The sequence below is a fragment of the Paralichthys olivaceus genome, chromosome 17, assembly GCF_024713975.1.
Source record: "Paralichthys olivaceus isolate ysfri-2021 chromosome 17, ASM2471397v2, whole genome shotgun sequence".
NCBI classification, from domain to species: Eukaryota; Metazoa; Chordata; class Actinopteri; order Pleuronectiformes; family Paralichthyidae; genus Paralichthys; species Paralichthys olivaceus.
The window spans coordinates 15,129,208-15,156,123 of record NC_091109.1 but is presented as its reverse complement, the minus strand read 5'-3'; the positions used below and the strand labels follow the sequence as shown (position 1 = coordinate 15,156,123).

Below are 26,916 nucleotides of genomic sequence, written 5' to 3'. Positions count from 1 at the left end.
GTGTAATAAAGCCGTTGTGGTTATCAAATTATTCAATGCTCCCTGTCTGTCTGATATTGATCTCCGTGTGACTTTCTCATGTGGTGCTGCGCTCATGTTTGACACGCCGCCTGTGCCTGTGTTACTTGACGACGGGGCTGGAAAAAGTTGGCCGTGTCTTACCTGGCTGTGCTGCACAGCTGCCTTTACTGGTACCTGCAGCATCACCTGAGTCTTTTCTGAAATATTTATACAGAGATCCCCTCAGGCTTTCGGCTTCTTCCTCTCTTTTTCGCCTTTCTTTTTTTTTTTGGGCTCCTGACTTGTGCATGCTGAATCGACTTGCGCAGCGCGCACTGACCACTAATGGAATGATGTCGTCTTTTTTCTTCTCCAAAGACCAAACCATTTTGGCATTTGATAGGGGGTTATTGGCCGTTTTTTCAAGGGCAATGAAGGCAAACAATCTAGGAGTCATTAATTGAATGCAAATAAAGCACTTTTCTTCTCTAAATCAACACATTTTGAAGTATACATACAATAATTAATCCCAACTTCATGGGGGTCCAGTTATGGGCCCCCCCCATTCCAGGGCCAGTCCAGGGCCCGGGACAACGTACCCGTTTGTCCCCCCCTGTCGGCGGGCCTGCCCCCAATCATCCAGTGATTATGACTTTTGTTGATCAGGAACAAAGGAGGCTGCAGTGATAGTGTTCGAGAGCAGATGTTGTGAAAGTGTGAGGTGAACATTATAGTTACCATGACAATCAAGGTCTCCTAGCTTAAACAAAATGACATTACATTACTTCAATAAATCATGCTCGTAGATAATGAATTACATTTGAAGCACACTGTTTTATCATCCAGCGACAGAAGCAAGATGGCAGGAGGTTGGTTTAAGTTAGACCAAGCAGTAACTGCAAATGAATTGGTTTAGAGTGGACTAAAATGTCAGTGTGTAAACTGCATTTAAATACAGAATTTGTAGTAGTAGTAGTTGTTGTTCTTTTACCATTTTGTTATTGATATTTATGAATTGTATTCACCAAGCTTCAGGCTCTTCTCCTTAATATTTGATCTCTGGTGTCCTGCCTAAAAGCAGAAGGCAGACAGACTCTGAGAATGTCTGCTATGTCAGATAAGATCCTGGACCTGTCAGACTCTAGGAGATCACACCATAAGCTGCTGAGTCTTAGTCTGAGAGCCAGGAGTCACTGACATTTCCAAGGAGTGAGTATCTGCCAGTAATGTTTGTCCATTTGATTAGTTAATTTATTTTATGTGACCTTCCCTTAATGTTTACAACCATGATGTCATAGTGGAGCCTGGGCTGTTTCACTCCCTCTTTTCACTTATTTACCACTCCCCATATAATATAATATAATATACTGTACATATGATATCACAGTTAATCTAGTAGTGAGCAGTAAAATGCAATTTCAGACACTTATCATCATTTTATGTGATCACTCATAGAAAAAATTGCATTGCATTGTGGGATTGTCATCAGAGAGGAATTTATGTACACTACTGTCTTCATTCCACAAATTACAAATACAATGTGATTGATTGATTACAAAGTACACTACATAGTACAAAGTAGGGTTGTCACGATAGAATTAGAAACTCTATACTGATACTTGATATCATTTTCAATACCACAGGGGGGAACAATTACAAAAAAATGTTTAAATTAAAATTAGAACAATGCAGACAATAACATCAACATCACTGTTTGTGTCCAGTTGCTGGTAGACTTTTGTCAGCTTCAGTCTGGGACTTAAAGAGAAACATAACACTTTTCAGGCACAAAAAATTGGGTTAAATTAACACTATCTATTAACGTTACAGACGGGCAGGACTGATAACGTTTGCTGCTAGCTCCCACATTAGCGTTAGTCGTTTTATTATAAGCCATAGCTGCTGTCCGCTAGCTCACTTTCACATAAATGAACATGTCCAAACATTACTTTCACATACACTTTTGGAATGCACAGTAAAACAGGATTCAATTGAAGAATTATAGGCACTCTGGTTGCTCAGTAGTATACTGTAACTGCTGTTTTATATTCTGCCCAGGGACATGTGTTGTGTGTATGCCATACCTCCTCTCTCTGGACCTTTTCAGACATGGGGTACATGACATTTCTAGCCTCATTTACGTGTTGGTGTCAGTTTTTATTGGCTGTCTGTTATAAGGAGGAGGAGTTTATTGCTGCATCACTGATTCATTTAGTTTGGTGGTTAAGGGGGTGCCGATGGATGTGGCTCCTCTTAAACAGTGTGCTATGTTGTAACTATAGTTGGTGTAATGGAAGGTATTATATATATATGTATAAAAAAACATGTATAAATAAATGAGAAAAAAAAATTAATAACTCTAGCGATGGTGTTCTTTGTGTTTAGAATGGTCAAACACAGCCTCTGAAGCCAGATAATATTTATATTGGTTCTGTATTGTCTAAGTAAACCATTGTTGAGTAAGAACAGTCACCTACATATTTGAAATGTTTGAAAGACATTGCTGAAACAGATGGCGGCAGCAATGTTACATATATTCCTGAAAAGAGCTGTACTTATCCTTCCTTTATTATCTTGACCTTGGAGAAAGAGTCTTCAGTTTCTATGCTCCACATTTGTGGAACAGGCTCCCAGAGAACTGTTGGTCAGCTGCAAATCTTAGTTCTTTCAAATCAATACTGTTTTTCAAGCCTTTTATTAAATATATTATTTATTCTTTTATTTTTGTATTTAACTCGTTGTAATTTCTTTTTAAATGTTTCTTATCTTGCTTTTACAATTTGTCACGATGCCTTTTGTATTTTCTGTACAGCACATTGAATTGCATTGTTGTTGAAATGTGCTTTACAAATAAACTTGCATTGCCTTGCCTTCATGTGCCCATCCCCCTCTTCCACTCCTCTTCTCCTTCCCACCCCCATCTCTCTGATAATAATGCAAGGTGTACAGCAGCAGGAGGGGGAGGAGGTGGGCTGTTGAGGTATACAGACCTGCAAAGGGAGGAGGAGGGTGTGTGTACGTGTGTCTATGTTTGTGCCCTTGTACTATACACATTGTTCATATAGTTCCCATGTATGGCTGTAAACACAGACCCAGAGGAAGAACGCGGCTCAGCCTGGCACTTCCTTGCATACACTCTCCGACCCCCCCCCCCCCACTCTGTCATCCCTCTTCATTTCACTTGGTCAGAGCCTGGAAGTCCTCATCAGAGAAGATCAGTCATGTTTGCAGAGTCCTCACTCCTCAGTGAAGGCTGTAAATGTTGCTCTCATTCTCTCTGGAAGGATGTGACCAGTGCTTCACACAGTTATTCAAAGACACAACTGACCTTTGCTTTTCAATTTAGTTAGAAAATAATACATTTTGGGAGATTTAATGCTTTTGGAATTTACTGCTTCCTTCGTATACCTGTGCATCCAAAGGTGGCTGTGGCTCAGGAGTTACAGCGAGCCGTCCACTAACCAGAAGGTTGGTGGTTCGATCTCCATCTTCTCCATTCGACGTTTCAAAGTGTCCTTGAGCAAGATACTTAGCGCCAAATTTCCCCTGATGTTTTTGCTGGCAGTGTATGATTGATGTATGATAGTTGATGGCAAAACTGTACTGCAAAAAGTGCTTTGAGTCATTTAGACTAGAAAAGTGCTATATACAGTAAATGCAGACAATAACCAAGTACAATATATTTCTGAATTGTTTGTATATTTTTTCTATATCAGTCTGCTCTTGTGGCAGATGTAGTCTCTTTGAACATGTACTGAATGCAAGCTGAACTATTTCTGCACTTCAAATATCTTTTTATCAGCTTGGTGGGTCACATTTGAAACACTGTTCTATCTGCTAAATAGTAGGTTTAGGGATTGTAGATTTATTCATACAATTTCCTTATTTTGGTTAAAACATACAATTGATTATGTCGACAAGACAGTAATTTTCAGGACAATAGATGGCTGGTAGTTTTACTGACTGAAAGCACAGATGTATATTGCTTGATTACAGTCAAATGTTGTGTCTGTTCATTACTGCTATGACATCAGCTCTGGGAGGAAATTAAACATTAATGTAGCACTTCAGTCTGACCTCAACAGGAAGGATTTGAAAGAGCTGTTGTGTTATTTGGCCCTTGTCACAATTAATCTTGAGGAGGACTCAGATATGACAGATACATACAACAGATATGAAGCATAATGTATTAATAGTTCATTTGTCTCTATATAAAGCAGTTTCTACTTGACTCAGGCAAATGTTGAACAAGTTTTGTAAAGTGAAATCTTTTATAGTTGTTAACATAAGTAAAACACAAAACACAACTTCTGTATATATGTATGTATAGAATTAAAACACCATAACAAATGCTTCCTAACTACAACATACTCTCTGTCTGACCCACGTCATAATGCATTTCCCAGTCTTTTACCCCACCCACAACCTTAACCATCACTACTCAATTCAAGTCCATTTTAATTATAAAGCATTAGCATCAAATCACAACAGAAGTGTTCTCAGGGCACTTTTTGCTGTAGAACAGATGACAGTACTCTTTATTTAATATTGTTTACAGTGCACAAGCACTTGCTGATGGTGGCAACACAATACTTTCCTTTAAGATGCAAGCATTTAGCAGCTTAGGGTGGCTGGCCATCTGCCTCAAACCTTTGGTTGAGAGAGAAATTCAGAGAGGGACAGGAAGGATAGAGAGAGCAGGAGAAGAAACAACAATGCAAGTTACTGATGTTTCGTATTACTGATGTTAATTGTAAGTCTAATGGCAGGTGTTAAGTATGGACATGGGGGCAGTGGGTGACTTGTAACCACAGACTCTGCAGCTTCCAAGGCAGAAATACCTGCACAGAGAACCAGGAGGAGATGAGAAAAGTGAGAAAGTACAATCTATGGTAAAGAGAGAGATGAAAAGAAAGGGGAAGAGAGGACAGGAAGTGGAAGAGAGGAGAGCCTGAAATATTAAGCTGCTAACGGACAGTATGAAATTGAGTTTGAAGTTGTGAAAAGTCTGAAGTTCTTGCTGGAGTCTGATGTCAGTAGGGAGGTTGTTCCAGGGGAAGATAGCCCAAAAGGAAAAGGCACTGCAGCCGTTGGGGACAGACAGAGGCTGATGAGAATACAGAGCATGGCATAGAAAGGTAGGGACACAGGTTTTAGGGGGCAAGTCTATTTAAGAAGTCTATTTTATTGTTATTGCAGGCCCAGAGGATGCACAGCTTCATACCACAGTGTCCTGGCATTAGTTGTGTATAAGTAGAACTCGAGGAAATACAGTAGTCATACAAGAAACATCACATTGCTGCTCCTCCACATGCAGCAGACACACAGCAAATCTGCAGTGCAGCCGTACTGTGCTGGTCATGCAGGCAGTGTTGCTGCTTTAACCTGATAACTTGGGAGCTTAAATCAAAAACAATATATGTTTCGCAATGCACATGCACCCAGTATGGCCTGTGCGAAAAGCTGATCTGACATGGAGTGGGAGCCGATGAATGGAGACTAAAACTGTTTGTAATGTAGTAAAAACTTCTGAAGCATTTCAGGAGTTTTAGTAAATGCATGTGGCAGGCTAGATGACAACATGTTAATAATCTAGTGTCAAAGAAACAAAGGCATGAATTAGGGTTTTGACATCTGCAATGAACAGAAAAGTTTAGCTGTAATTTAGGTATAAAAAGAATATGAGAAATAACACGTTGCCAAGAGTTACAAACCAAAGCCTCTGTCTGGCATCAGCCTTTAGGCACATATAGCTGAATATCATCAGTGAAGCACTCACACACGTGTCTACTTTTTACTATATTTTAGAGCATATATTTTCTCATTTTCCACTGGGTGTAGACCTCATTAACATTAACCATCTAGTTTCAGTTGTGAGAGGTGCAACTGAAACCAGGTGACTAGAGAGCTATGTTTATTTGATTGGTGTCATTTTCAACAGGACCTGTTGCTGCAGTAAAATATGCTAGGATCACTTTGATTGCACAAAGAGAAGTTTGAATTAAAGGTACAGTGTGTAGAATTTAGTTATATCTAGAGTTGAAATTACAGCTGAACACCCCTCACCTCACCCTCCCCTTCCAATCATGAAAAAGAACCTGCGGTAGCTTCGGTTGTCATAGCAACTCAAAAGGTGTTTAGTTTGTCCAGTCTGGACTAATGTAAAAAACATGGTGACCTCCGTAGAGAGGGTCCCCTCGATGTAAATCTAAAGTATTTAAATATAAAGGGCCTTTTCATACAATTCAGAAGAAAATAACTGATGAAAACATCATGAGGATAATTCTACATAACATTTCTGCTAATAGTTCCCTTTCACCTAAATCTTACACACTGGACCTTTAAAGGATCAGTGTGTCAAGTGGTAAATACATTTGAACCGATGTTAAGAGGACAGGTTAGTATCTCTACAAGCTGGATAAGAAAGTGGTCAGTGATAACAAGTGATGGGAGAGACAGTCAGACTAGACACTCCTATCCCACAAGATAGAATCAAGTCAATAGTGTTGCCACTCGGTTCACAAGCAAACTTGTTAAATAAAAACATAAATATAAATTAAGAAAGAAAAGGGTCTTTGTTGTTTGGGTGAATATTGAAGTCACCAATAATTTGAATCTCTCCTTTGTATGTAACAAGGAGATACATTCTGCACAGAGAGTAAAACAAGTGAAATGGTTGAGGTCTGTTGCCATGGGGAAGGCAGTTTATGATAAGGATACATTTAATTCTACTGCCTCACAAAAATCAAAGGAAACATTAAAATTGGTGGTTAAATTTTAAAAACAGTTATAGATCAATGCCACGCCCCATCTTATTTAGTAACCAAAGCAATTATGTTGATTATATTTTCAGATGAGAACGCTTCATTTGGTGATAAAAGAATATTAGGGTTAATCAATTTATCACATATAGACCATTCACGTACAGCTAATAATGAGGAATTAGAACGTTTATTAATAGGGCTGTAGAGGATAGCAAGCAGATATTTATAAAACCCAGTTCAATGGTCGTGTGTGAGCTGGAGTTGTCAGTATGGAGCTACTGGTAGTTGAAGTATTAGTAGGAATAAAGCATCTTGTGTTTTAGTGGAAAATATTGTTTGCCTGTGAATGTTTACATTGTTTCATTTATCATTTATATTGGGTTCCATACAATATCTCTTCCTAGAATAAGATGCACGGGAGTATGTGATTATGTGGAGAAACTGTTGTGATTCTGATTGAATTGAAGATTTTTAGCAGTTTACCACGTCACTGCCACCTGTGGTGGGAATAGTGATTAGTTAATGGTGACTTGCTTATGTAGGACTTGTGAATAATATAGTGTGGGAGGGAGACAGTCTGTATTTTGTAAATCAGTCTGATACTATTGAGTATTTTCCTGAATTTAACTATTTTCCAAAAGTAGTGGACGCATCACCTACTAACTATTACTACTATTCAGTAAGTTTAAAGGGATAGTTCACCCAAAAATGAAGGGTTAGGGTTATCACCACTATGCCGATAGAGGGGTGGGTGAAGTGTTTGAGTCCACAAAAAAATGCTTTTGGAGTTTCAGGGGTAAATAGCGTTGCAACCAAATCCAATAAAGTTGAAATCACTGCTGCTACTGCTATCAAGAGAACTCGCAATAGCTGCAGTTAGAAAAAAAAAAAAAAAAAGCCTCCATACTGCTTTTGTGGTGTCATCCCATGTTTTTTTTCTTATGTTTTTTTTTTACATTTGAAGAAGTGATCACCATTTACTTCAATTGTATAAGAGTTGGATGCAACGGTGAAACTCTAAAAGTGTTTTGTGGACTCAAACACTTCACCCACCCCTCCATCAGCATAGTGGTGAGTAGATAATGAGTGAACTTGTATAATATCCCTTTAAGGCCAGTCTGCTTTAAGCAGGTTAGAACATTCCCAGAAAGGCCAGTTGTGCACAAAATCAAATCCCTGCTCACAACAGTGAAATAAGCACTGCAGTGAAAAGCCAGCTGTTTAAAGAAGTAAAAGAGAAATGAGAAGAAAGCAGTTTTCACTCTTACAGAAAATCACATGCATCAGAGGAAGCAGCACCACAGGAAGCAGCGCCAGATGCCTAACCAAACCTAAACCTAATTCTAAAATAAACCCTGGAACAATGTCTCAACCCCCAAACAGCTCTTTAAAGTTGTCAGGCCAAAATGTCCACACTACTAACATATGAAACTTAAACTGGTTCTCATAATGATCAAATTAAACTGAATAAATGCACTGCTACCAAACAGAATCTGCCTACTTACCCAACGTTCAGGACAACATAATCTGGCAATACAAAATGACCCCAATAGCAAAGAATACCTCAATTCCTAACATCACACTAAAAAAACAGGCATAAACACTGGAATTGCCCTAAATATTATGTTTTCAATTGGTTTATGACTGCAATTTCATAACAGTAATTATGGGTTGTTTTCTACTGTTTTCTTCCCTGAATAAGTCCATTGTGCTTCAAATGAGCCTGTTGAAAGGACAGATTCTGAAAACCAATATAATGTGGGTCATGGGAATGATGGTTTAGCAGAGAGAGATGCTTTTGATTGGCCAAATAATGCTCAGTAGGTTGTAACCTAGAGTTTTTGGGATGGCTGCATGATTAAAATTGGGACATTTTCAATTACGGTTTTTACTTGCACAGTATATTGCATACAAATATGCATTCTGGCTAGTGGACCAGAATTGTGTCTGTCCTCCACTGCTGGAGCTGCTCGTCACATTTAGAGGTGAGGGACAGTAAGTGAGGACAGTGTAGAAATTGACTATTGAAAAGATTATAGTGTGAGTTTAGAAAGCTAAGCTGCTTCATTCTGCAGTGTTTTAAGGTAATGTCATTCACTGGCTGTAATTAATCCTCTCCGGCCTGTAAATCCCAGTGAATGTGAGGATGTGTGCACACACACTGTCAAACCAGCAGAGAGGTTAAGCTGAGTGGGGATGAAATCCTCTTCACTCAGACAACTCAGACAGTGTTGTCACCAGGTCTAAAACTCCAACCTGTCACATGCTCCGATCATCCACTTCATTATCCACTGTCATTATAAGAGCACGAATAATCCTCACATAAGACAGATGCACTGTTCTGCCTCAGTGCAGTCAGTCACAGTCTGAAAAGCTGTTTTTAACCAACATAGAATCTCTTTCTACCTGAGGATTAAAGATATTTGTCCATCATTTCTACCTATTATTTGAACCATGTTCCTACCAAAGTAACTGAAAAGATCTGGAGCAGTTGGAGAATCAGACACTTCCACTTGCAAGAGAAAATTAAAGAAATGCTTCTTGATTTGGCATAGTTACGAACCAATAGCTTGATGGGGTAATGGGTTCTAATGTCAACACCACAGAGCAACATTCAGTGATGTCACCCCATTATCAAAATCACTGTTTCTGTCACATCCCATCATTAAAGTGAAATTACAGCAAGTGGACTATAAAATAAAAGGGGTTAAGGTCTAGGGTTACAATCACAAGCGCTGGTCCAAAATGCTTCTCAGTTGACACCGCACTTCCCAGGGTCCCCAGCAATACATCAGCTAAAATTGCCGTCAATCAGATGAGAGGTTGTCAAGAAACTTAAAGGACAAACAAAAAAGTGAAACTAATCAAGTTGCCAACCATGTCTCCCCACCTATTGCTTCCAATTCTTTCCAAGCCTTCAATGCATAAAGTAAGTTTTCTTCATGTTGACAAAATGTTCTTAATATCCCACAAGACCACATAGCGCTAGTCTAAAACTGGATGATTTTGGGCCTTGGGGATAGGGGACAGTCAAATGGTCATCCCGGTTTCCCACCGGCTCTCTGCCTCCTGCAGGAGGACAACTTGTCCCACTGTTACTATTTATAATAGCAATAATAACACAACAGAACTGGGACTGCTTCCTCTCCAGCCGAACACATCTGTTACTTGCTGCTTTCTTCACTGCTGTGCTAAGTGTGTCTGTCCTGTGTGAATGCGTGTATGTAATACCAGATATAAGATGCTTTTTAAATTACTTCTTAACCTGGTTTAAAAATAGGAAACATGCAGAACTACAGGTTCTGATGTGATCGATCATGTGATATTTCATTCTGTTTATTGATTTGCATCATACATAATTCCTTATTTCTTTTATTTAGCATTTTCACAGGAATATTGAATGAATTTAGAGGCATGAGAATTGATATTTACAATAAATGTGTAATTTTAAGGGCATTACCTAATCATTTTTCAATTTTCTTAAGCTCTTATATGTTTTGCAGATTTTCTGTGACAGGTAATTTAGCTGATGAACAGTGAGAAATTGTCAATTTCCAGGTGTTCAGATACTATTGTATAATTACTTGGTCACTTTGATTAGTTATTCATTTGGGATGTTTATGAAGCTACATAACTGTAGCCATTACATTCACCATAAGTGTAGTCTAAGTGCATAAGGTCTGCATATTTTAGATTAGGTTTCCTAAAGTTCCACGGGTTTCAGGAAATAAAAGAAGTCAGTGGAAGATTTGCTCAAGTTGAATAATATAAACATGAGACATTGGCTAATTGGAGCTCTTTTACTTTGTCAGAGATTCTCTCTTTCCTCCTGTGTTCACGTGTTCTGTTGACTTACCATGAAAGGCATGCAGTGACGTCTGGAAATCATCACTTGTCAGCCTTATCATTTTTAAACTGGAATTCTCACAGTGAGCTGCCAGAAAAGAGCTAGTAAGTTTTCTCCTCCAAGATTTGACGGAACACTAACTATTTTGTCACATCATGTTGGAGTTTTGAATTGGTTGCTGCACTGCATGTGCAAAGGAGTGAATTCATATTAACCTAATAGTTAAATGCTATAGTTAAAAAACTGTCTGTAATGATTCATGATAGAAATTAAAAGTTAAGGATGATCTAGTATTTTCTCTGTCTTGGGTAATCCACAGTTTGAGTCAACAGAAAAATAGAAGGCTTTGTAAAATGTTACCCAAGAGAAAGCCTCTCCAAAAATACTTGCTTACTCTCAACACTACAACTATTTATATCAATACAGATGGTGTGCTATTTTCATATTTTCATTCTGTCAACAGATCACTGGGATTAGTATACACTTCACCTACTGAGCATTGTGAATGGAGATTCCACTTCTGTGGAATATATAAAAACAAATGACTATATATATATACGTATATATAGTCATTTGTTTTTCTTGACTCAGAGCAACATGTTGCAAGTACAGTCCATTACCTAAGGTAATGGTGGTGTTGTTTAGGCTATTTTTAAAATAGTACACAGGCCCCAAAGTAAGTGAAAGACTTTGAAGAGAGTGCTGTGAAGAGTGACAAATGAAAGTGAGTCAGACAGGGAGGATCTCTGCTCCTGGGCAGAGTATGGAGGGTGGAGGAGATGTTTCAGACGCAAAGAAGCCAATAGGTCTGGAGGTGGAGTAAGCAATCCCATCAGTATGCTGAATACAGACACTTTGGAAGAGGCTTACGGGATCAGGAGCTGTCCCTCTCACTCCAGCCATGTATGGTCTGAAGTTGTTAAGCAAAGGAAGTGAGGTAGCAGGGAAGAAAGTGAGGGTGATGTGATAGGAATTTAGGCTTTTTATGATTGACAGATGTGTATGAAGCTGAAGCACCTCTGGGAGTTTCCAGTATTTATTCTTGTTACATTGTCCTACAGTAGCTAAAAGGGTGAAGGCAAATCAACAGACCTCATAGAACAAATTCTAATCAAACTTTACATTGTACTGAGTAGGAATGTTTGTTAAAGTAATATTACACATTCCCTAAAGAGAGATTTCACCATGTTGTTTATAAAGAGCTATCTTTACTCTACATGTCTGTGTGTATTTGGGCATTTTATTCTACATTATTAGATTCAATTCTGCCAGAATCGGTCTTACCCAGTTACTATTTTAACTCTAAACCCAAAAGAATGGGTATTGTTTCATGAGCATCTCCTGTATGTGTGACAGTATAATATAAATTCTGTATGGGACTGATGGGCTCTGCTAGTACTCATGACTGCTACTTGTTATAATCTATTTCAGACAATAAAAAATGAATGGCTTTAATAGTACTTGAAAAAGTTGAAATAATGAAAGTCTTGTGGACTATAGCTGTGGGTTACAGTGTCTAATACAGCTGACACTGCTGTCATAACTTTTAACAAAAGAAAAACATGGAAAATACACTTAACATATATGATGACATCAATTTCACGGCAAGTCTGCTTGGATAACATTTGATCCCTACTTGCTGTGCAGTTTGACAATCACTGATATCTTATGCCGTTAAACCTGCTGTCTGTTTTTGATCAAGCCTATGGTTTAAAAAATGTATATGTTCCCTGTTTGGTGTTTGTTTCAAAGTTTGTGGACTGCAAGTCCATCAGAAGCCAGAGGGAACCTCTAATGAGGCAAAAATGCTGACGACAATGCTTCTGTCCTGTTCACATTTGTCATTCTGTTTGTTACGGGCAGGAAATGAGGGCACGTCTTTGTCTTCATACTACCATTCAGATTTCTCTGGAATCAAATCAGGGTCAAATATTTTGAGCTGGACGTTTTATGCCACCTTTTTTTTTAAACCTGTGATAAATGCATTTGTGTGCATTTGTAAAACAAAATAATTGTGAATGTGTAATACATTTTTGCCACTGTAGAAGTATGTTGGTTGATTTCATTGAAGTTAATATGATATTCAGGTCATTAGATTGACCACATCGTGTTTTTTTCCTAGGAGCGCGTCCTTTCCAGGAAATGACAGCAGTGGTTGTTGGTTTAAATGGTTCAAACAGTGACCTCCTCTGTTATTAGCAAAGGCAGGAGTAGCATGATGTTGTTCTAAGCTCCTAAAAAGGTCTTAGGGAAGAGCTCAGGATACAAAGTGTGATATTAGCCAGAGACCTTTACTTGAAGTCTGTGATCTTTTGGTTACCAATCGACAGTATTTGATTTGTCTGCGGTACAGTATCAGGCTGTATTAAGCACTAGTAGAACGGTTGTGAGTAGTTACATTAATAACACTGTAGATTTCTTGAAGATTTCCTCACTGACCCAAATGGCTCTTTCTGTTCTGATTGAATGCTCTGGAAATCCACTCCCATTTTCTCATCATTCCAAAGGTCTTCATCCATGACCAACAGTGTTTCTCTGAAATCCAGGTCATACAAAACAAAAGGTCAGATTATTGTTGCAACTGTCTGTTGCCTGGAAACCTGAACAAATAAAAGTTAAAAAAAGTGATTGATAATTTGTTTGAAAAAGATTGTCATGGCTGGATGCCTCTTTCTCATGGCCCAACAAAAGAGTAAAGACTGATGATGCCTGCAGACACAGAACGGTCTTTTATCAGTGTTCGTGTTCAGTGGTTTAAATGCATGACACTTGCATTACAATGCATGCAAGGCTGTTAAGGCATTCTGCCTCAGAATTAATTTGTTAAATGGTAATTACAGTGGTAAAGAATTGTGTCTTGATGACACCAGTCAGTGTATAGCATTGAAAACATGATAGCCTATACTGTTCTGCAGTCACACCTTCATATCTGGCAATACTGCAGAGTGTGTGTTTTCTCTCTGGCTAAAGTCTTCCCAACACAATTTATACAAAGCCTGCCTGGAATTTCAATAAGCACCAGTGTGACACACTCAGCCAGGCCTCTGTACTGCACCATATGGTTACAGAGCTGCAATTCTTACTCTTCAATGTAGTTGCATAGAGACCAAACGTGTGTGTGTGTGTGTGTGTGTGTCTGTGTGTGTCTGTGTTTTTGTGTCTGTGTGCGTATCCCACTTTCGGTTGTGCGTTCAGTGCTCTCGGTGACAGTGACACCAGATAACCTCACACTGGTGTCTGTGCTGTGGCTCCAAAAGCAAAAGTCATTTTAGTGCAGATCAATACACAGAGAGAAACTGGTGCCTGTGCTACACATCGATCCCATCCCTGTGATTCATGGCCAGACAGACAACCTATTAAGTGTCTAAAATTAAGCAGAATGAGCTTCTACATCTTCAGACACCTGTGTCCGTAGTATTATCATCTAGGTTTTAACATTCCTGGAAGTAGAAATTCTGTTCAGTGACATTTTATTGTGCTGTCTAACGTATCAGTCAGGCCTCAGTGTGGAGACATTAATATCGCTGCCTATAATTATTTTAATCCATTGACACATTTATCATCAAAACACATGCTGCCAGAATGAAAGGGTTTCTACAAAGGAATACGAATAAGTGTAGGTGTTAAAAAAGAAAACCAGTAGGGGAGACATTGTGCTTAGATGTAATCTTTGGACATTGTTGACAGAATAAGGAGCTTGGTTTTAGTTTCCCTTGGTCCTCTGTCCACTCATATCTCGTATTGTATCCCAAAAGTGACAGCATTTGATTTGCTCAAATCTGATGTCAAAAGCGTGTAAATACACTGACAAAAAAACAAAACAAACAGGGAGCAGAGAGTTAGGTTTCACTGATGCTGATTGTTGCATCAGATTCTTCAGTGGTCACTGTGTCCTCCAAGGCAAGTGTGAACGACCCCAGCCCTCAGTGCCTAACTGATTTATATATATATAATATATAGGTAACACTTTAGTTTAGGGAACACAATGTTAGCCACTAATACATGAGTAATAAGTGTATGTGGTAATGGTCAATAAGATCTGCATTAAGCATCTCTACATATGTATTAGGTATTTATTCAACAATTTCTTATTCTTACTGAATAGGTCATTTATTCTTGACAAACCCTTAATAAGCAGCTAGTTAGTCTTGAGGTTAAGTTGCTGATATATAGTATGGATCAAAGTAGACTCCTAATACATTGTTGCAATATGTTGCTACTCTGTCTCAATTGGTAGTATATTAATACAGTGTATAAAGAGTCTATAGCCTCTTTATTTTGACCCATACTAAATACTAATAACTTACGATCATGGCCAACTCGTGGCCCTCAAAGGATTTACCAAGAATAAACCAGTTGTTAAGCAAAAATAAGAACGTGTTCAATTAAGACCTAATACATATATGCAGATGCTTAATAAAAACCTTACTAAGCACTTATAGATATCCTTATTAGTTATGTATTAATGACTAATACTGTGTTCCCTAAACTAAAGTGTTACCGAATGGGGATCTACTTTGGTTAGAGTTCAGTAAGAGGTGGTTCATCACTCATGACAACAGGATGCATCGTGCATGTATTTAGCTCCTGTGGCTCAGGGGAGCGGATCGTCCACTAACCATGGACCATGAGTGCTTCCATCCCAGTTTTTCCACCTGCTTGGTGTCTTTGGGCAAGATACTGAACCCTAAATTGCCCTTGATGACTGTGCTGGCAGTGTGTGAGTAATGTGTAACATATAAAAGTGTACATGCACTGTATGAATGTGTGGGTGGGGGAAAAGCTCTATTTCAATACAGACATGAATACACACAATATCCTATGTTGCCAGTCATCAAAGGGCCTCTTTGTTTTTGGACATTGTGACGTTCCATTCTAATCATCTCCCAACAGCAGTGCTGCCTGTAGTTTATTTATTATGATGGCAGGATGGCAGTTCTGCAGTGGTATATGAACAGATGATGCTATAGTAGGTCCTTGCAGAGACGGATTAGCCACGTTTCTTCAGCTTAGGTCACTCTGTCATTGGACTTGCTATGGAATTATTTGTAGGCTATGTATGAATTTACATCCTGTATTTCATGTTGTGCATGAGCAAAAGAAAGTCTGTGGGAAAAATATCAATGTGGAAAAGATATAAGAATCCTTTTGGGGAATTTGTTTGTCTATTTGTGTTGTAATTTAGGGTAGGTGCTGAAACACTTAGCACTGAGCTGGGCATGTATAGCTACAGTAAATGTCAAGAGAATTCAGCACCATTGGTTCTATACAACCACCATGCTGAATTTGACCAGAATGCTGAAATAGTGGCAGAGGCAGCCTAGTAACGAGTGACACTTATTTTATCATATTTTCAAGTTTATGTAAACTTTCACTAAATTCTTAGTTGTGAGCATTGTTTTAATTAAAGGTTTATGTTTGTTTGGTTATACCCTCAGGATGAATTTGTAATATTTCATTGAGTCAGAATTTCAATTTGTTTATGGCTAAATACCTATAAGACTAGTTTCCATAACCTTAGCTGAGTGCCTGAGTACAGCTGCTGGCCTGGGCAGCCTGGCTGAAGACTGGTTTAATATAGAAGTTGCTCTCATTCGGAGACAATGGAGGAGATGATCTCTAATGACCTGATTGGCTGCCGTATCCTTATTGTATTATTTCCATTGTGTCTTCTAGTAAAATAAATACATTTAGGTGACCTAGATTCACCTTTGACACAGCTGCTGGTGATTCATAGATGAGAAAATACTAACAAGAAAAGAATGACAAGTTGCCATAAGGAATTGTAGGGATATTTCCATCTTTGAGAGATTTTAAGTCTGGTTAGTATTCACATAAGTCTAAGAAAGTGGATTTCTCACAAACCACCACTAAGAAACTGTCAACATTCAGTGGGTGGACAGCGGATTTTAAGATGGTCTTTAATGTTAGATGTGCTCTCCTTCACGTGGAAGGACATTAGATCATGAGAAGCCCTCCAAGGTCACCCTGAAGGAGTCGATGAAGGTGTGTGTGTTGGCAAATTCTGCTGCAGAGCTATTTTATTTCCGACACATTATTTCCCAATTGCTAAGTCTGATATTTTTGTGCAGTTTCTTTCCAGCGCACACTGGATGTAAGGTGACAAGGAATTGATTTTGATGATTGTCTTTTGTCCACATTGGCACAGGTGGATTAAAGAGCACAGCTGGGTCTCAGTGGATGGCTAAACTTGTAAACATCAGTACTTAAAAAATCCTCTTCCTCATCCATTAGTTGATGCTAGAGATTAAAAGCCTGATGTATCAAAGAGTATATCTGCTCACTGAGCTTCAGGGAAGCCACAGCTGAGGTTCTGCCCGCCGGGTGACTCTGTCACCTTGTGGAGAATTTGGCAACATGCTTGACTCCAATCCATCACTTAATAGAAAGGCAGTGGTAGTGTGTATATATATATATATATATATATATATATATATAGAGAGAGAGAGAGAGAGAGAGAGAGAGAGATATGGTATAAAGATATACAAAAAAAATAAAACCCCAGATAGAGGGGTTTGTCACTGTTAGCATTATCTAATGGACAGCAGAACAATTTGTCATTTTAAAGGTTAATTCAGGCTTATTACAAATTGAGCATTACTTCAAAAGAAAAAATTCCATCAGTTATGATAACATGCACAAAGTCAAATGAATGCTAAACATAGTGACATGATTGTAACAAAGGCGAACATGTTCAGAAAGCAGCCAGATTAAAATAAACTATAGTTCATGTTCATGTTTGTGCAGCACCCTGAGACAACTGTTTGTTGTGATACCGTGCAATATACATACATTTGATTGATTGACGTTCATAATTCACAATTTAGAATTCTGTACTAAGTTCACATTCCCAAAAATAAATTAGTTAACATTCATATCTACCATTTTTTGAACCTTCTGAAACTGAAATAGTCAATATGGACATGTTATGCCTCTAGTAGAAGCTCAGCTAAATGCCCACCTAAACGAAACACAATAGATACAACATTTAGCAAGGTATCTTTCTTATCTTTCTACTGTCGACACTCACTGAACCAGAGGAAAAATAATGTGGACATCAAAGAGTGACATACATAAGTTCAATCTTGTTTTGTCATGATAACTTTGGTTTTAGTCCATAAGTCTGGTAAAGCTGCAAATTCAATGTGTCTACTTCACTTTAAAACAACTCTTTTATCCTGATCCTGTTGTTCGTCTTGTTTTTGTTAGTTGGCTGCCCCTACTAAAACCCCTGTAACTCTGCTTTATTTCAATAAAATAAAAAGTGACCCAGATCATGTTCAGATGATGTGCTATTGATTGCTTGATGTTTTGGGCTCCGACATCATGATTTCATAGAAGATATTCACTCTAATAATGAAAATGAAATGCTGTAAAACGTCCCTTGAAATTTAACAACCCTCAAGTAAACATTCAGCAGTAGCCAACTGATCCCCTTAGTTCACCATTCACCAAAGACACAAAACATGTGTTCATGCACAAAACTAACTGCTTAATTCAGGAGGTCAAACTGAGAGAGACCAGTCATGAAATATAATTCGTCACTGCACTACCTAAAGTATAGTTGTTCCAGCTTAAAGCAGGTAGCAGCTCTGTAAACTTTAATGGTTGATTTTAGAATTGGTCACATTGTTGTCAGATACACTGTCGTCCGAGAAACCTTTGAATAACTGTGTCTGTTGAATGATTGGATGGATTTCTGGCAGGTCAGAATTTTCGATCAGGGGGTTATTTTCTTTATAGCTGCTGCCTAAATATCTTCTATAGTAAGTTTGTTTTCATAGTCATGGACTCTTGTAAATGGTAAATGGTTTGTATTTATATATTTTCTAGTCTTGATGACCACTCAAAGTGCTGTACAGTGCATCTATTAGCAGCACTTTTTGTTCTCTGAGGGGGCCATTCAGGGCTCAGCATCTTGGCCAAGGTCATGCAGATGGGGAAGACTGGGTATTGAACTGCTGACTTTCTGGTTCGAGGACAACCGCTCTACCCCTCAGCCACAGCCGCCCCAGTCTGTCTTGTCTCTGCTGCTTTGCTGTGACGTACAGTAAATAACACTGAACACGGCACATGTTTGGTGTTCTTTATCTTTAGCATCTTAAAAGTAATTCTGGCTCATTCAGAACACTGTGGCTTCCTTTCACAGTCCAAAGACGAGCAGATCAGGTTAAGGTTAATTGTCCAGTAGCGCTCCCCTAGCCCATTGTCAGTTGGGATTGGCTCGAGCCCCTAATGACCCATAAATGGATAAGCTGTATATAATTGATGGATGGATGAAAAAGGATTTACCTATGACGGATAGATCTAACCAGCAATGTGAAATACCGTATTTCTACATATTTGGTTTAGTTAGTATTTGGGGCAGTAGGGTGGTGTATGTGGGACTACATTGCATGTTTTCATGGTAATGAAGGAACAAATAACCCAGATGTCTTTTCCCAGCAGGCAAATGGACTTGTCATTGTAGAATGTGTTGTTTTTTAATAGTTTTAGCAGAGCTCTATATAGCAAAGGCTATATCAGGCTTTTGAAACACACACAGCAACTATTCATTGCTTCACCACACTTACCCTTTAAGGGACAGATACAGATAAACACCCCTCTCCCTTTTTCCCCCTCGCAACCTATCTGGGCACTTTTCTTGCTAGCCAAGTGGTTGAAGGCAGTCAGTGGTATGAGGCTGGCCAGTCACGTGTCGCTAGTAGACACGTGCCCTTGCTGCAGCACACACACATCTAATGAAAATGGAACCATTACGCTTGAATTCCTCAGCCATCAACATGCACATACACACACTTGTGCCAGCGAGTATTGAATGTTCTCTATGCAGACAAATCTGATCCACTAATGTGGCTAACCCACATCCAGAGGCTCAGGATGATTAAATGCTACAACCCAAACTCACCCACTAACACGCTTTGCCTTAGTGTCCTGCAGTGACACACAAATTCACACAAAATCCATTTAAATTAGTGTTCTGTTCTGTGGTGTCATCTCAGCCATAACCCACACTCTGGCTCAAGGACAGACTGACGAGTCAAGTGAGAAGCAAACAGGAAATGGAGCAATTAAGTTCTCCCTTTTGTGCTTTGAGTGACTTGATGGTCTCTGTGAAGCTGCTGCTGTTCGAAAGGCGATTGCTTTTATCTCTGTGGATAAAAGAACAGCAGCATGTCATCAATACATTCAGCACAATGTGTCAGTTTTCTATTCACCAAATGGTTTACTCATGCAGCTACTGTACATGGCACAATATAAAAGAATACATAATTTGAGAAATAGAGGACAGTAGAGACTGTAACAAAATTTAGTAAGGAAAGAAACAGGAAATGTGTCCCTTTTAATATATTGAAGTACAACAGCTAATCCTCTGAAAATATTAGTTTGAATTAGTGTAAGATGTTCTTGTATTTGATAAACAAGGAGATATCAGTCAAATCAGATGAAACACTAACCACTATGTGTGATTCATAGGATGAACAGGCTTGGAAAAAAGCTTGTGAGACCAGTAAATAATGAATAATTGTTTGGCTTTGTGGTGATGGAATTTTTGATTTGTGTTCTTAGTTTTTAAAATGTGTTTATTCAGCAGTGGTCAAGTGTATAGGAAACTGCTCCAAGGCCCTGACCCATAAGTGACTGCATGCCTGATGATATTGGTCATTTAACTAATTGTATTTTTTTTGTACTTTTGATAAACAAAAACACAATATAAACAATGTATTACTGTAATTTATATAATGCTATATTGTACTCCATAAGCTCAATCATAAATTCAGAAATTGGTTTTCAGGATGTATAATTTTAAAAACTTACATCCAAGAGGACTTAAACTGTTGATTGTGCAATGCCATCATAGGAGCAAGAAGTGGAGGTGGAGCTCTGTGCCCCACAGAGCCCTTGTCTCAACATCATCAAGTCAATCTGGGATCACATTAAGAGAACAGAAACAATAGAGACTGAAGTTCCCAGAGATGCTTAGAACAATCTACGTCTAAACTGTGCCTACGTGTACACTGAGCTGTTTCAAATAAAGGGTGGTCTTACTGAATATTTGATTTCGTTTTTATTTCTGCTCACTTCAGTGAAGATACTTGATAAATATAATTAACTGCTTGAATTATCAGTTTTGTAAACATCCGTCTGTGTTCCGTCTACTGGAAAGGAACTGTGAGGCAACATTGTAAACCCATCCAAGCTATTTTTTTTGTCCTTGGGCCCCTAAAATATCTAATTCAGTCATTTATGGTGAGCTGCTGTGATGTGATGACAGTGAGTTGTATAAAGAGTCATTGGTTTTCTTTGGATGGACTGCATTTCACTGATTTACCTGAGCTATAAAATCACTGTTTCCATTGCAACAGCATCAACATGATTCGGTAGAAAGAGTTATAGTACAGCAATTATTGAAATTCTGTGACTTTTTTTGTATTTATGTCATTAATCACCCTTGTTACTCTTGTTTCAAAACATTCATCTCAATTCTTCATTTTGAATGTGGAGTTATATTATATCAAGTTCAAGCCATCTCTTTTTAAAGAGTCCCCGGTTAGCAGCGTAGACCAATGTTTTGTTGAAGAATTAATGTGGTGTCCCTCCTTTCACCCCTCTGTGCTACTGTAAGCCAGACTGCAGGATCCCACTGCGCATGAATAAAGGGCAGTCAATACCTGGAGCTTCTCCATGTTTCTACAACCTCACACACAACCAGTCAGGGTGTCCTACACTGCCCCCATGAGGGCAGCACCCGTAATTCCATGGTTCCTATGGCAGCAGGGATGGCAATGTTATATACGTAGTGTTACACAATGCGTAAGATGCTGTTGTAAGTATTCACACAAGAGGACACCTTCAGTATGCTGTGCCATATGTTAACTGTACAGGATTGCTTACCGCCCGTTACTCCCACCCCAAGTGAATGTATACATTCTTTAATAGCTGACTCTAATTTCCAAGTGCATCTTTTTCCACATCGCCCAGAGGGCTCTTAGATGTTCTTTCATTATATCTGTCTCTGTCTCCACTGTGATTTGTCACCACGGATACATCCTCCGTGGCAACAGCTGTCGGTGAGGCAGCTGAGGGTGACGCCTATGATGAGGTGTGACAGCAAGTGTATTTTTAGCTTCTCAGCCAGGTAGCCAGAATTGGTGTGTTCAGACACTTCATAGGGTGTTAGTACAAAGGGAATAAGCACAAAGGCTGCTTTGTAAAAGACTCACATTAGTATGGAAAGAGGCTGATGATTGTGCCCATGTCATTTTTTGAACAATGTTTCAGTAATGCCAGCATTCATGTGATTTTCATTGTATACATCATATGAGACATGAATGATTCTTACTAAACAATGTTTGACTGTCAAAAACAGGCCAGAACATGTTTTTTTATTGCATAAATTGCATTTTCAGTGCCCATTGTGCACCCTAGTATTGTGTGCTGCCATGGATAATGTTATGTACACGTGGGAAGGCAGCGATGGGAAAGATCTCCATGGTTACGGCTTATAAGTCATTGACAGGGTGCTGCTAGGCCCCTGAGTTCTCTGATAACAGTTCAGTAAAAACATGAAAAGTTATTGCATGCATTTGCAATATTGAACTGTAGCTGAAGTGATAAAAACTAGCTTACTAATATTACATGATAAGTGCAGAACAAAATTTGATACAGATACATGTGGTTGAATAATAATCATAATAAGAATGTATGCCTCCCTTTTTGTTTCCTGTAATGTATGAAGCCTAGGCATGTATGAAATAATATATATTATAATATATATTATAATAATAATAGCATTATTTTAAGCAACTCAAAAGCCACTTGGTTGCAAATATGCTTGCATCAAGAAAACTTGTTACGACTTGTTAAGTTTTGATTATCAGTGATGGCCATTACTGGGATGTTACTTTCTACGAGGCCCTCAGAGCCTCCTTGTTATGTTTGTTGCCAAAAGTGAATAGGAGAAATGCTGACCGTGTCAAATGCTGTCCTAGTTACAGTGATGAAAAAATGTTTTCTGGATAATGGTACAATAAATGCAAAAGGTATTCATGTATATCAAAAAAGAACTATACTTTGTAACCGAATAATGATTTAAATCGAAACTTTAAATTATATTTGTTGGTCATCTGTTATCTCCCCCACCTATTATGAGTCAGAGCCAGATTTGTACACCTACACATAAAGTCAGAAGATATTAAAAGCCAGTCCAGCTGCAGAGGATCTGTCTGATGATGGGGACATTTCGGAGCCTGTTTTCCAGGTTTCTGTGCTCTACTTACTTTTTGGCACAGTAACATATCACGACATTGGGTGTCTGCCCCCACCCAGAGCTCAGGTGCATTGTCACTGTGTCCCGACAGCAACTGTGTGCCAGCAATGACACCAGGTTTTTTTCCTACTGAGGTACATTTAATAGAAGATTAATTTTTCAAGGTATAATACCGTACCTGATGTTTTAGTTTGAGGTAATACAGGAAGAGCTCCCTGTTAGTCCATAGAAGAACCCTCTGTTGAATCTGAATCTGTTTATTTAGGTCTGCACATACCATTTCAATATTGATTAATCTATTGACACCTATAGTAAAACGCAGTTTACAATGATGGACATATGTGATAAGGATTATGGAAAAACCATAACTATCATAATTCAAAGCAGGCTGGTTTAATTAAATTTAATTTAATTAAAGTGTTAAACTGATACTATCTTCTGCCAAGGAGAATATGTTTTTGTCTGCGTCTGTCTGTAGGCAGAGGACAGATTACCACAAACTTTGGTGAAAGGGTGCTGAATAATTCAGATAGGAATGCATTCAATTTTGGTGCAGTTGGGTCCAGAGGGTTTTTTCTTTATCATGATCAAATTTTAGTTGGTTTCGGGAACAATAATTCATGAATCTTGATGAAAAAACCCCAGCATATTTAGGGGATTTGTGTGCAATTTGGTGGAGATCCAAATACAAATCATGATCTAGTGAATTTAAATATGGTTTCATAAGGCAGAGGTTTGTGCTCTTCTCTGTGCTCTTCTAGTTATTAATCTTTTTCTCATTATTAATTATTGTGTGGTTTGTTTTGATGAAGAATATCAGTCAAATAATTTAGCACCCACAATTTTAGGCTTTAATTCAAAACTCAGCAGATCATTTTCAAGTCAGCTAATCATATTATCTTATCATTGTTTCTTCTGCCCCCTGTCCAGCGGTGGTTATTCCTGATGGCACATCAGAGAAGGCAGGGTTTGGAGATGAACTTGGAAGTGAAGAGGATCTCCTGTACGAAGATTTTCGTAGTTCTGGACATCGTTTTGGACACCCAGGAGGGGGCGGAGGGGAGCAGCTAGCCATCAATGAGGTAAGCAATATGGTGATGCAACCAAATGATGGATAAGATTCCAATTATTTTCCGATCACTTCCTCCCCCTGGTTGACTGGAGGAGTAGTTCTGACAAATTAGAGAAAACTATGAGCGTCAAAAGCCATTACTACAACAGGGTCAGTCCCTCCTGGAAATGAAGCATGTAAGAATTTGGATCATTGTTGTGAATAAATGCTGAGAATGGTTCTCCTCTCCCCAAATGTAGTTGGGAAGTGTCTGTAACCAGAATATAAACTGTATATAAAGATGGATGACATGACATCACCCAAAAAGTGAAGCCAAAAAATCTTGATTGCCCCCTGGTGACTGGTTGTAGTAAAGGTCAGAAACCCCACCTCTTCCATGTTAGCAGATGGTACAGTGGAAATTTTAAAGTACAATTCAATTTTCTCAAAGATGGTTTATATCATTTTAGGTTGTTCTTATGACACTTCGTTAGAATGAAGAATGTGAATGTGGAGAATCTATGAATGATTATTGCAATGACCAGAGGAAACTCTTGCAGATTTATTGTCGCACTCTGGCTGTTCCAAATATTCTCATTGCATTTAAAATGGCCCTAGTTAAACACCTTCCTTCCTTCTGATTACATATTTTCTGATTGAGTAATAATAGCCATAAAATACAAATAAAATGTTAATATAAATCAAATTAAAAGAAAACAACCTTTTCCTGTCCCAATTACACCTTTAGTTAGAAAATAAACAAACAAGAACACTCTTTATAGGCAAAAATGCATTGACATTCACAAACAAGCATTTAATTGTACAAAGGAATGCAAAACGAATAATGCAATTAGGCTTATTCACTAAGTAGACATAGTGTACACTGTGCGTCACTCTGATTGGAAGAAGGCTCTGCTTATGAGTCTTGTGGGTCTAGGCTTCTTTAAGTGAGGTTTAACAATTGAAGAATTGAGTGAGCTTGGGAGAATATGTAGACTGTATTTACAATATGCAAAAGTATGCACATATAGCCTATGGCTTTACATTTCAGAAATTGAACATACATTAAAGTATTGTTATTAGCTTGTTATGTCGGCCTAGACTTTTTTTTAAATGACTGTGATCAAGGGGTGTTCAGGGAGTTTCAGACCCTCTTGGGTTTTGCACAGCTCACGTCTTCTCAACCAGCTGTAGGAAAAAGCAGTGTTGACTGCCTGGCAATCCCTGAATGCCCAATCAGTACTAGTTGCTGATGTGATTTGTTTATGGCAATGTTCAGGTTGTGACCAAAACAACTTAAACACGGCCATTTTAATTGCCCGATTGTCACCACAATTTTGGCCACATTATCAGTAGTAATGCAAGAGATTTTTCTTTCCTCTATATTCCAATGTATGGTCCCACACAAGGCCTCTTCCAGGTTGTCAGCTGTATGGTTTTCTGGCATGAAGCTTATTTGTCACCATTTTGATTTCAAAGTGTACTCTTTGCTGACATAATGTGTGGTCACTGACATGCACGGCATCATGTTAAAGCTGGACCACATGATGGTTGTCAGGGCCAAATATTCCATTATCCAGCACTGCTAAAATGTTTGATCTGATGTTGTTGTGCAATTTTAGGGCTGCGGACTTGGAGAAGAAATTCCTACCTGGCAGCTCATACTGCTTGTCAGTAACTCTTGCAAGTTAACAAGTTACAGCATTAGTGCACTGCTTCTATCTTTCACTGTCAGGCTTGTACTTGTAATTTCTCTAAAGCATAAATAATTAGTCTATTACCTTTCATTATCTTTCACTGCATACATCGTCATATACCATTTTAGGTTGACTTTGCTGAGCCCTAATCAGATGTTGATGGTTTCTGGTCCTTTAGACTAGGGCTGGGTGATTTTCCTCGATAGAAATTTAAGACATGTCGATATAACGTCGATAGAACTCTTTCTGTCCATGTTTTGACAGACAACACGAACAGCCAATAATAATGAGCGCTGCGCCGAACCAATCATGTGGCTTTAATAGAGTTACACCCACAGGTTAGGTTGACACACAGCAGGAGGAGCAGCAGCACACGTTGGGGCTCCTGCATAGAGGTGGATGACTCTGCATTGATGCAGTGACTGAACATAATCATGTTTTCTGCTACAGGCCAGAACCTGTTTTTTTTATTGCTTTTTTTTAAAACTGCATTCCCAGTGCCAATTGTGCACCCTGGTATTGTGTGCTGGATAATGTTATGGTCATGTGGGAAGGCAGCGATAGGAAAGATCTCCATGGTTACGGCATATAAGTCATTGACAGGGTGCTGCTAGGCCCCTGAAATCTCTGACAACAGTTCAGTAAAAACATTAAAAGTTATTGCATGCATTTGAAATATTGAACTGTAGCTGAAGTGATAAAAACTTACTAATATTAGTTTAAGCAGGTTTTCCAACGTTGAATAATTATAACCAGCACTGCTTCAGAATCTGGATTGAACGTTAAAGGTGCGGTCGTCCTGTGTCAGAGTCTCTGTCAGAGTCTGCTTCCTCCTCACTCCCCCTTTGACCTGCGCTCACTTTACACTTTAACAACAAACACCATCACCGATCATAAGTTATTAGGACACGCACAGGACTGACTTTCACTTTGGGTTTGTTTGATTCTCTAGAGTTTATGGGGCATACAGTATGTTTAAACATGCTACACAACACGAGACGTAACGTAATTACCACAGTCAGGACATCAGCATTAAAGTGACCGAAACGATCCGGAGTCATGAGCCGACGTCATCAATAAATAACTATTTTAGAATATAGGACTAGATGGTGAATATCCCATGTGATTATTGGTTCCTGTGTGAAGAAGGACTGAGACCAACACACACACACACACACGCACTTGATTAGAAAACATCATAGGAGCCTCAGTGCAGTGGAGCTTATTTAAGATAATATAAGAACGTATAGATCCACACACCGGGG

General features: G+C 38.7%; 1 protein-coding gene across 5 annotated transcripts in view; it reads left to right on the top strand.

Annotated features, from left to right (window-relative positions):
• The window catches only part of arhgef4 (Rho guanine nucleotide exchange factor (GEF) 4), a 113,416-nt gene that overhangs the window by 66,648 nt on the left and 19,852 nt on the right, over positions 1–26,916 (top strand). For all 5 annotated transcript variants that reach the window (XM_069512003.1, XM_069512000.1, XM_069512002.1 and 2 more), the window contains one exon: positions 23,834–23,985. In XM_069512003.1, the coding sequence (XP_069368104.1) occupies positions 23,834–23,985 (152 nt within the window). The remainder of the gene's footprint in view (positions 1–23,833; positions 23,986–26,916) is intronic.